At 37.4% G+C, this 12,173-nt stretch overlaps 1 protein-coding gene across 2 annotated transcripts in view; it reads left to right on the top strand.

Moving 5' to 3' along the window:
• The window catches only part of GRB14 (growth factor receptor bound protein 14), a 117,630-nt gene that overhangs the window by 88,603 nt on the left and 16,854 nt on the right, over positions 1-12,173 (top strand). For both annotated transcript variants that reach the window (XM_053597820.1, XM_053597821.1), the window contains 4 exons: positions 726-800; positions 3,864-4,001; positions 8,575-8,685; positions 8,881-8,976. In XM_053597820.1, coding sequence (XP_053453795.1) covers positions 726-800; positions 3,864-4,001; positions 8,575-8,685; positions 8,881-8,976 — 420 coding nt within the window. The remainder of the gene's footprint in view (positions 1-725; positions 801-3,863; positions 4,002-8,574; positions 8,686-8,880; positions 8,977-12,173) is intronic.

Below are 12,173 nucleotides of genomic sequence, written 5' to 3'. Positions count from 1 at the left end.
TCATGAGTTGAGGTGGGACGATTGCCTGAGTCCAGGAGTTTGAAGCTGCAGTGAGCTATGCTTGGGCCTTTGTACTGCCGACATGGTGACAGAGCAAAACCCCATTGCTGAAAAAACAGCAAAACAGTGGGCGATGCCTGTGGCTCAAAGGAGTGGGGCGCTGGCCCCATATGCTGGAGGTGGCAGGTTCAAACCCAGCCACAGCCAAAACCTGCAAAAAAAAAAAAAATACCAGCAAAACAGTAGGTGAAAAGGACTGGACTTTTAGATCCTCATCACACTTTAAGTCCTAGCTTTTTTATGTTGTGGGCTATGAACTTGGGCATATCATAACCTCTTTACATCTTGTGAGCCCTCACAGTGAGGGCCTTTGTACAGTGAGGGCCTATAGTCCCTTAGTACTTAGTAGAGTGGTTGCAGGACCAGGGGAGAGTTGTGGGAGCATGTACATTGCCTTCTCAAGGGCAGCATTTGATAACTCCAAATTGTGGATTTTACTGCTTCTCCATCATCTGGGAATGTTTGCTAATCTCTGGACCAACTCCAGACATTCTCATTAAGATACCTGTCAATGGAACCCACAGACTAGCATTTTTCAAAAGCCCTGTGGGTGAATTTTAGACACACTTGTTTAAAGAGTTTTTGCTTTGGATTACTATGTTGGTCATGACTGAATGTTTTCTAGCACGGGTTTTAGAATAATTTAACCTGTATCTTCTTGTCAGTATTTTTTTCCAGAGCATATGGTATCTTTTGCAACTGAAACAAATGGTGAAATATCCCCCACACAGATTTTGCAGGTAAAATATATTTTCATTAAAATATATAAGTAATAGAATAATAAAAGGAAACTTTGAGGTCCTTTTTTATATCTACCCAGATTTTGAAACATTATGCCTTGAATGATTACTTTTTGCAAGATGTAAAACTAAAAAAAAAAAAAAAATTTGGATGTAGAGTGTCCTAAATTAATACAATTCTCTAACAATATTCTTTTTCTCACTTTTGGCCAATTGTCAAAGGATTTTAAACACTTAAAATTGTATATATTGAAAGAAACTTGCAAAGTTTTGTTCTGTGATGTGTGAAAAGATTAGTATTTTGAGAAAATCAAAATTCCCAATATAATCCATTTTACCAATGGATACTCAATATTAACTTTCGTAATGAATACCCTTAATCCTACTTATAATCAAATAATTAGCAATTAAATGAAAGGAGAAAGAAGATAGAATGTGTCTTTTTCATACACTAACATTTGTAGTAGAGCAGCTGTGATAGAAATCCTTGCATAGAATTATGAGATGTTCTTAGCTGAATTAAGAGTACTATTTATGTAATAAAAAATCTCCCAATAGTCAGTGGCTTGAAATGGTTATTTTCTAAGACATTGTCATTACAATAAATGAATAGTTTTAGTTACATTTTTTAAAATTTCTGATAGAGTGATAGATTTTATATCAAAAACTCTACAGTTTTTCACAGGGCAGTGTTCAGCAATGTCCATATAGAGGTTGCTGTTGGAGCTGAGCCCCAGGCATTTCCAAATCCTTTCTGTATTCTCTGATCTTTACTGAAGACAACTTTTAGTATTTCCAGTACAGCTATGACTTTGTATAGATTATGTATATCAATCATAGATTTGTTTTTTGAGGGCTTTTTAATAGATTGTATTACATGTCTGTGCTTCATAATATTTTGGAAATATGATTAGTCCCAAGAGCTTTTTCTTTTTTTTATTTTATTTTATTTTATTTTTTATTTTTTTTATTGTTGGGGATTCATTGAGGGTACAATAAGCCAGGTTACACTGATTCCCAAGAGCTTTTTCTAAAAGCGGCTTCTGTGCTGCTGGGTTTTCACAGAGATGCCCATCAGAAAATTACGGTAAAGGGCAGCAGCAGCTGTGCCCCAGGACTCCCGGATCTCAGCCCTCTCGTTGCTGAGCCATCATGTTCCTACCCAGTGGCGGGATGGAGTTTTTCTTCCACCTCCTTTCGCGAGTCCTCCTGTAACATAGTTATATTGCTTTAATGTGAAATTATAAAAACAAGAAAAATCATAGGCTTTGGAATCAGATAGTCCTGCGTGTGCTGCTGACCTTTTCTCTCCACTGAGGCACTGTTTCCACTTTTTAAAAGGTTTCTTCTTTTTCTACCGTGACCTCCATGACTCCCTTTTTAAAATTTAATTGGTTTGGTTTAATAACTTGGAAAGCACTCAAACTAAAAAACCTACTTGCCTGTTTTGCATGTCAATTAATTATTATATGTGGCTCATTAAGAATTTTTTCATAATTTATTTAAAAAAAACATAAATATCTACTCTCAGCCTTAGTAGCCTTTTAAAATGTTACATTGTTTTAATGAATAATTTCTCTTACTTTCAGTTTTTCCATTTTCCATTTGTTTGTTCATAGAGATTTCTGTTTCCTTCTTTTAATGAGACACTAATGCTTTTCCACTGTCTTATTAAGGATGCTGAGCACAGCCACCCTGATAGAATCACTTTCATTTTCATTTTCTTGACCAACACATGCCCACTGTCTTAGTTAATTATTATCGTGTAACAAACTATTCCATATTTTCATGGCTTAAAGTGGCCACTCACATTTTCCCAGCAATTTTGCAGGGTAGGAATTTGGGAAGAGTTTGGGGGATGTGGCATCTCTGAGGCACACTGGCTCATTGGGTGGGCACACAGGATCCTTTTATAAGATGTGCTTTTCACTGCTCCCTGTGCCTTGATAGTCTTTGATGCCTCTTTCTCTGTCTCTCCATATGGTGGTACCATCCTCAAGGGCTTTTTCAATTGCATCGAACTCCTTACCCACTGTGGTTTCAGGGTAGTCATGTTTCTTACTTGACAACTGGTTTGCAAGAGTTAAGTGGCAGAGCTGGGCTCAGTGGCTCACGCCTGTAATCCTAGCACGCTGGGAGGCCAAGGCAGGTGGATAGCCTGACCTCAGGAGTTGGAGACCAGTCTGAGCAAGAGCCAGGTGCTGTCTCTAAAAATAGCTGGATGTAGTGGCGGGAACCTGTAGTCCCGGCTACTTGGGAGATAGAGGCAAGGGAATCACTTGATTCTAAGAGTTTGAGGTTGCTTTGAATTATGACGCCCCGGCACTCTACTAAGAGCAACAAAGTAAGATTCTGTTTCAATAATAAATTCAACAAATAAATAAATAAATAAGAGTCAAGTGGCAGAAGGCACCAGGCTAATTAAGGACTACGCCGAGAACTGGCAGAGTGTCACTTTCACATAGTCTATTGGTTAAGGCAGTGAGAGGCTTGCCTAGATTTAAAAAGGTGGAGAAACAGATTCTACCTCTTTACAGTTCGGGGGCCAGATAACATTGCAGCACAGCATGTGGGATGGAAACTGTTGGAAAACATGACCGACCATATCCACCCACAACTGGGAACCACAGATGACAAAGAAGGGCTCAGCTGAAGTCGGGATTGCGTTCCTACTAATCCTCGGTACCATAAGGGAGTTGATATTAAACCTGTAATCTCAGGGTACTGTGGAAAAGGATGAAAGTATATTAGGACTTAACTCTATAGATGACGTCCAGTTTTTAGAATAGACAATCAAAGGGCTTATAATTTTGGTATTTGGTTAAGTATTGATCACTTAGACTATGTATCTTGTGAACATATTTTTATTTTTAACCTATCACAGATTTTTTAAAGACTCTGATTTATTTTCTGTTGTGCATATATTATAATTTCTGTAATGGTACATTAGTGGTGTTGATGCTGTTTGATTTTACACATTTATGTTTGAAATCTTAATATGATTAGTATAAGGCTACAATATCATTGATTCAATAATGGTGTGAGAGTATCTAATTCTTCTAGATGTTTCTGAGCTCAAGCACATATCCTGAAATTCATGGCTTCTTGCACGCAAAAGAACAGGGAAAGAAGTCTTGGAAAAAAATTTACTTCCTTCTAAGAAGATCTGGATTATATTTTTCTACTAAAGGGACATCGAAGGTAAATTGAAGTATCAGTGATATGTACAATACATTAGCTGCAAGTTAAAACGTGCTTTACTTGGTTGTAGTTATGACTTGCTTACTTGCTGTCAAGTGCTGGTCTTCTTTTGGATACTACACATATGCTATAATCAGTTGAAACACTAACTGTTCAGCCTTACTGCACACTAGTTTCAACATAGATCCTTGATGGAGTCTGCATGCTCTTGTCTCAGTACCACATATATTACTTGTTTTTCCTCTTTCTTCATCTCAGGCTGCAGATTTTGAGGCCTGGTATCATTTCCACCTTTTCATTTTACCTCAGGTCTTAAGACTCATCTTGCCCACTTTGGAACTTCTGTTGATTAACATCAACAGAAGAGTTAGCAGCACTCAGCTGAGTCCTTTCTTGCTCTTCATTAATTCTGTGTGTTTATTTTGTCTCCTGCTTTAGATTACAGATTCCTAGAGGAAGTCATGATGTTTTGATCAGGAATGAATGGATGTGTTCATCTGTGTGCATATATATATATATATATGTTTTATATATATATACACCTGTGCACACGGTTACCTCGTTATACGTACACACATGTCCATGTGCACGTCCGTATTGCTTAGAATATACTGCGTATTCCAGTGTGCAGCACTATGTAGTCTTTGTTTCTCTGTACCTAGTCTATTCATTATGCCATAGTTTGTGGTCTAAAAGTGTTATCATGTTATGCAATGCACTGATACCTCTCAAGTAAAAATACTTTTGTGAGTTTTTATGGGAGGTTACTATTATTTTAAGTGTCTATTGTCAATGAAAATGCTGTTGCTTCTTTATGGATAAACTCTCATTTCTCTAGTTATTTTTCAAATATTCTTGTCATCATCAGTGTGCAGCAATTTCTCTGCCGTATTTCTGGGTGTATTCGCTCTTGCATGAATATGAGCACACACATTCGGTCTGTAAACTCATATTTTTCTTTTATACTAGAAATGCTCGCCCATTATTGATTTGTTTCTTTCCAATTTTCATGATTTGATTATTTAAATTTTCAGTAGGATTTCCTATTGTGAGTAGTCATGGCTACAGATGTACCTTGGTTTGACTAACTTGAATCTTTGCCTTTGTTTTCACATAGTCTTTCTTTCTTTCTCTTTGTGTGACTCTGATAAGGACTTTTCATTGGGTTAAAGGCTCACCTGGATAATCTAGGATAATCTCATCTTGAGATCCTTAATTATGTCTGCAGTGACCTTTTTCTGAATGAGGTTACATTCAAGGTTTCCAGGGTAGTACATGTGCGTATCTTTGGGGCAGATTCCATTCAGCCTACAGTATTGACAAATTTTGAACAAGGGAGTGAAATAATCAAAAGAGTTTCTTATGATTAGTGTAGCCACAGGGAGCTTAAAATACCAAAGAGAGAAAGAAAAAGAGATTGAGGGGAAAAGAAGCAAGGGAGAGGCAGAGAGAAAACGTGGGGGGAAGAAGTGGGGAGAGAGAGAGGGAGGGGAAGAGAAAGAGAGTGAGGGAGGGAAGGAGGGAGAGAAATTGATTATTGGCACAAGTGCTGATTAGATGATCATTTCAGCAATCCCAGTAGAGGTGACGCGTCAACCTGTGGTGAACAGTAGAGGAGAGAAGAGAAGAATGGCTGCAAGATTAAATGGCCGAGGGCCGGGTTTTGGTGTTTCATTCGTATGAGAAAAGAGGGAACAATTAAAAATGTTCTTAGGGAAAGGTAAAAGAAAATACATAGAAAATGATTATTTAAAAACCCAAGAATTAGAGGTTTGCTGGAGGGTTATTTTCTTGATCTCAGTTCTAGATATGTTGTATTGAGGATGAAGCATCCACATGGAAGTGCCCAGAACACAGTTGATGATGGAGACCAGATACTGGGTGATCTAACAGGAGATGTGGAATTGCAAAGAAGTGATACTTGACCCTTCCCTGTCTTCCCCCAAAATATTTTTGTGTAGCTTCCTCTTTTCTCTTATATATGTTTTCCTTTGTTGCTTGTATGTGTGTATTTTCCTGCAGTATAATGCTTCATGGAATAGAGCGCCACTAACTTAGTGATGCATCCCCTTACAGAAATCTTTAATTTTCAGGTATTTATTTGGCTACTAGTATTGTCATGCCCATAGATTGAACTCATCTTTATTCAGTGTTTAAGCTGGTTTTCAAATTTTTGTCATAAATAATGTTACGATGAATATGAACCTATTTTTGCTATTAAGGTTTCAGACTCCTTCTGAACCACTTTTATGAGGTTACTCTTCTTCTAGTGTTCCAAATGTAGGAAATAACATGAAGTGTTTTTTAAACAAATGTGTGCTGGAACATCTTTTAACTTTTAATGTTAGAGAAAAATGGCTCTAAATCTAGTGAATCATGTTTACCTCATTCCAGTGATTCTTCACTGGAAGATACGTTAACATGTCTTTCACTCCTAAATTCTTTTTTCAACACTGTCCTACTGAAATCCACTGCCCGTTATATTTTTACTTCATCCTTCATTTCCTTTCTCTCACACCCATTATACAACAAAACAGCCCTTCTTTCTTCTATCTATGTGCTCATCCTTGCAATGGTCTTTGCTTTGGCTTGGCAAAGTTGTAAGCATCAGACCTCTATTCTCAGGCCATGTCGTAGTTCTCCTAAACATAGTATCTGACTTTGCTGTTCATGAACACATAATATTCCTCTTCTCTAGCCTGTGCCTGATGAGTTCATGATCCATAGTCTATATATGAAGATGCTTTTAAGTTCCCCCTCTAAGAAAAAATTTAGATACCCGTAATGATTATGACCTTCATACAAATTGTGTAGAATATGGCATTTCTACCTGATAAAGACATCCTTTCTGCCCTTTGCTCTGAGGAAGTCTAGATTGGTTTTACTTTCTAAAGATGTAAAGACATGAAGGCTGCATGGGAGTTAGCTAACCACTGCTGCAAGCCTCGGAGATGTGGCTAGGGACTGTATTTACAGAGAAACCTCTACGTACCCTCCTGTCCATCTCCCTCTTTTATATGCCTGCACATGCTAAGATTTTGCTAACCAGGCCAACTCAGCCTTGTATTCTTACAGTGCCCGTAAGCCTTGCTATGTCTGCAGTAGAGGAACAAAAATCAAATCTCAATCAGGAGAAAAAGGTCTTCATGCTTCTTACTTCCTTCTAGTGTTGTTTCCCAAGCTGCCTGGCACTCACGCTGGAATGACAGCTATATTGCCTTCTACAGTGTCACTGGACAGGGAGGCTTTTATTCCATCTTCATAGAAATCAGACATATTGACTAGTAACTTAGTTTCTATCAAGAAATATGGTTTTGAAAGCCATGGCAAAAAGGGTACCTTTCTCCATTCTTCTCCTTTGTCCAAGGCTGCATCTTTTTAAACTATTTTCTTTTCTGCTTTATCCTCCAATGGAGTTAGGAACTATAGTTATTCATGAAATTAAAAGACTTAAGAACAGTGAAATATAGAGAAACTCTTGCTTTACCTGTCATCAGAGCTGGAACAGCTTACCAGTAAATGACAGTGAACGTATTTTGGATTTGAATAGGGTTGCTTATTTTGCCAAAAGTTCTGTGGGGTCTTATGGGGGTTTTCTTGTTTTTTTTTAAAGATCACTGTTTCTCAAATTTTTGCATACAAGTCACCTGAGATCTTGTTAAAGAGCAGATATGGATTCGGTAGGTCTGGGGTGGGCCCTGCAACTTTGCATTTCTAACAAGCTCCCAGGTGATGCAGATGTTGCTGGTCTGAGACCACAGTACTAGTAAGTGGTGAGGTTTTAGGGAGAAAATGCATTTTGGTCAGTTTTGATTAGACATTCAACCTCAGAATTAAGCACTTCTTCAAGTTATTAACCTATCACAGAATAAAATGACCCAGTGATTTCCCGTGACCAGCTGTAAATCTCTTGGATTTCCCAGAGAAGAAATAGCTGTTCATGGTTCCACTTTGCCTTGAAAATCAGAAACATTCCACTGCCAGCTAATTTCCCTTGGACTTATCTGTACAGGCTTCTTTGTGTAAAGCGAGAGTCCTGCAGCCTATCTGCTGCTTCCTGTGGTGTGTTCTGCAGTGCACAAATGGGAGGGATGGTACTGTGTCTAAGGGAAGTGGAAATCGTCCTCTCTTTCTCCTTTTCTCTGCTCTACCTGCTACAGCTCAAATTAACCTTCCTCCCTTTGTCAAACTATCATTACCTGAAATGCGGATGAAGAAAACATTTCCCAAAGCCTTTCTTTGCTACCTTTTCTCTTTCGCAGATTCCTTGAAATGCTGATTAAAAACCTAGGAAGTTTAAAATAGGAGTTTATACATTTATATTATTGGAAGTTAAATTATGAACAAATTGACACTTCCCAAATTAGTTAAGATTATATCCAGTTCCTGGTTATTTAAGGATATGGTGACTTAGTTTTTCTTGCCTTTAGTTTCGTAACATTGTGCTGACATTCTCTTTGGAATAATTTTTTGCCCAAAGCATAAATTATGTCATAGAATGGAAATATAAAAAGAGCACAAAAACATGTACCCATTTGAACAGTCAACATGCATTTTTTTTTTTTTTTTTCAGGAACCTCGACATTTGCAGTTCTTCAGCGAATTTGGCAATAGTGATATTTATGTGTCTCTGGCAGGCAAAAAAAAACATGGAGCGCCGACTAACTATGGATTCTGCTTTAAGGTACAGGCTTAATATTTTGATAGATGAATAAAGCAAGCCTCAGTCTTTTAGGTAAGCTGGAGTTTCTTCTAACTTCTTTTAAAAAGAAACAGCTTTCTCTTATATATATATATGAGAATTTTAGTGACTTTTATTTCAACAGGTGTTACCTTCAAGATATGCATTAACGATAAACAATGTGCTGTGGCCTTCTAGCCTAACAAAGCGGGGAGGCCTCGAGACCTGAAAGTGCTCTGTGCAGAAGAAGAGCAGAGTAGGACGTGCTGGGTGACTGCGATTAGATTGCTGAAGGTAATCTCGCCAGAGGCATGAATTTCTATTAAATGCTGTGAGTACCATCAAAGTTTGAAAATATCTGTATTTCAAACTGTGAAGACTCACTATGAATCTTTGTGGCTCTATGAGAACGAAGAAAAATAACCACCACCGAATGTGTGTGTTGTTTTTAAAATCTCAAAGATAAACATTTGCAGAGTGGAATAACCTAATAAATTTATCTTTAGGGTATAAAGGAAGTATTCCATTTCTAGAAACCTTCTGATTTTTTTTTTTTTTGGAAGAGTATTATATACATAGCCAGTATAACTGAATGAAATGTCTCTTATACGTGACTTTGTTCGCCTTTTTAAAATGTTGCCAGCAAAGCTAGTGAAAAGTGTGTTTTAAAAATGTGTCCAGCTAGATAATCTGTTTTATGTTCCCTTTTAAGTGTTTTATAAATTGCTTTCTAGTTTGACAAATATGACTTAAATTATTCTATGTATTTTACCATAAATATATATTTAAAACACTACTTTTTGTTAAGTAGAAATTATAACTTCCATAAGCATGGTTTGGTGGTGAGCATTTTGAAATAAGTAAGGATATTTTAAAGGTAGATACATGCAGGAAGGAGATAAGCAGAACTGATTTATTCCAGAATAGATTAAAAAAAACATATTTATTTCAAAACCTGTATGCCAATAAATTGCACACAACTCTAAATTTATAATTATAACAATTATCAACCATTCCTTTTTGAGCCGCCATCTTGCTCCCTCCTAACCATTCCTTTTGAAGATACTGCTTTGGTGGTCACTATTAGTGAAAGAAATTGCACATTTTGTTGTTGTTGTTGAACAGATACAATACAAAGAATGTGCCCGTTCACTTTAGTCAGTATCATTGCTGCAGAAGTCAACCAAATACATAATTTATCATTGCTGCTAAAGTTTCGTTTTAAAATGGAAACTTCAAAATTTTCCAAACTACTCTTTATAATTCATGCCTAGGCACTAATATAATTTGCCAATATACAGATTTTGTGTACTATATAATGGTGCATATATTACCATAGGAAGATTCAGATTATTCACAAAATATGTACTAAAACTATCTTTATGATATATTTAGAAATGAAAATCAGAACAACTGGGGCCTTGTGAAGTCTTTGGATTCTCCATTTAATTTAGCCTGAAGAAAGGAATGCAGTAACCTTTTTAATTGATTTGCAGTTTGTGTATTTTTCTGCTCGACTGTTTTTCTTCTGGCATTGACATTTTTACCTCTTCTGTAATCTGTTAACCTTTTATTAGCATCCAGGTTAAACGAAAGCTCAGGGTAAAGAAGGCCAGAATAATCATAATCAGAATAGTCCTACTAGACTTGGAAGAAAATTTTATTTTTTATTTTTTAAATTTTTTAAGTTGAGATCAAAGTCACAAAATAAAAGTTAACCAAACTTTTTTATTTATTTATTTAGTTATTTTTTTGAGGCAGAGTCTCACTATGTCGCTCTTGGTAGAGTGCTGTGCTGTCACAGCTCACAGCAACCTCATACTCTTTGGCTTAAGTGATTCTCTTGCCTCAGCCTCCCAAGTAGCTGAGACTACAGGTGCTTGCCACAACGCCCGGCTATTTTTTTGGTTGCAGTTGTTTAGCTGGCCAAGGCCAGGTTCGAACCTGCCACCTTCGGTGTATGTGGCTGGTGCCTTAACCACTGTGCTATGGGCACCGAGCCTAACCAAACTATTTTTAATGTGAACAATTTAGTAGTATTTAGTGAATTTGAAATATTTTACACCTGCCCCCTCCATCTAGTTCTAAAATATTTTCATTACCTCAAAAGGAAATTCTGTACCCGTTAAACTCTTAGGCCCAGGTAACACCATCTGCATTCTCTCTCTGAATTTACCTATTCTCATATAAATGGAACCATATAATATGCAGATGCGACCTTTTGTACCTGACTTTTACATAGCATTATGTTTCCTGGTTCACTTATACGTATTGTAGCTTATATCAGCCTTTCCTTCCTTTGTTTGGCCATATGATATTCCACTGTATGTATGTACATGTTGGATAAATAATTTATTTCTCCATTTGCCCATTGAGGAGATTTACATTGGGCCCACCTAGATAATCCAGGAGCCTCACGCCACCTCACAGCCTGCTGATTAGCAACCTTATTCCCTTTTGCCTTGTAGCTTCACATACTCGCAGTGAACTTCTTTGGGGGCTGATTATCCCACCCACTGCAACCCTGCTTTGTTCCTTGTTCATTTCAATAATAGCAGACTTTTTCAGATGAGACCAGAGAGAGAGGTGTCAATGAGTGCCTTTATCCCAGGGCAATGGGAAAACCCAAAACGCTAAGATCGGTTTTACACTTTGCCATATCCAGATCACGGGAAGCCAGCGCTTGGCCCGGTCTCGTGGCACAGGAACATTTGTGACATTCTAGTTAGAGGGGCTTGTGGACTCCCCCTGGCAATGTGTTGTCAGTGGGCTCCTCGATTTCCCGGCCTCCTTGGCATTAGAAGTTTCTCTGACACTTCTTTTATCTGTCTCCTTCAGTTGCCTTCTGTGTTCTCAGAGTTTATCATTATACTTGGTAGAGACAACCAGGGAGAAGTGACCATTGACTGGACCACAAGTGCTTTCTTATTCTCATGGCATGTCACTTATGAGAGAGAGCCTCCCACCAAGAATCTGGCCACTTGTTTTATTCTTATTTCCTGTTCTTTTTCATATACATATATAAACTCTTTATATATTAACAGTTAATATGGGTTCACTCATTGATTTCTCAATCTTTGGAGAAATTCTAGTTAAATATGGAATTACAGAAAATAGGAGATTTCGAAAATGGGAGATTTACTCAGTGTTCAAGTTACATGCTGTCTCTCTCCCTTCCCTTCAACTATAACTCTGCTAGGTCTTCTGTAGTATTTTTTGGTTCCTTAGCCACCCTTCCACAGGACAGGGAAATGTTAAGATGACTCTACCCTCGACCAGAGTTAAATGCCTACTAAAGACCTCTCACAGCACAGAGGCTACTATTTAAGCACTGCAGTACCACAACAATATGTCTTTGAAAAAAACAGGTAGCAGGCTTTTCATGCAGATAAATAAAAGTTGGCCAAGCAGCATGTTCCTTGTGAAAGTGTTGGTTTGAGATTCTTTTATATTTTCTTTTTTTATTTTATTTATTTTCTTTTTTTTTTGAT

Source organism: Nycticebus coucang, chromosome 7, assembly GCF_027406575.1.
Source record: "Nycticebus coucang isolate mNycCou1 chromosome 7, mNycCou1.pri, whole genome shotgun sequence".
Taxonomy (NCBI): Eukaryota; Metazoa; Chordata; class Mammalia; order Primates; family Lorisidae; genus Nycticebus; species Nycticebus coucang.
This window is presented reverse-complemented; position numbering and strand designations above follow the sequence as displayed.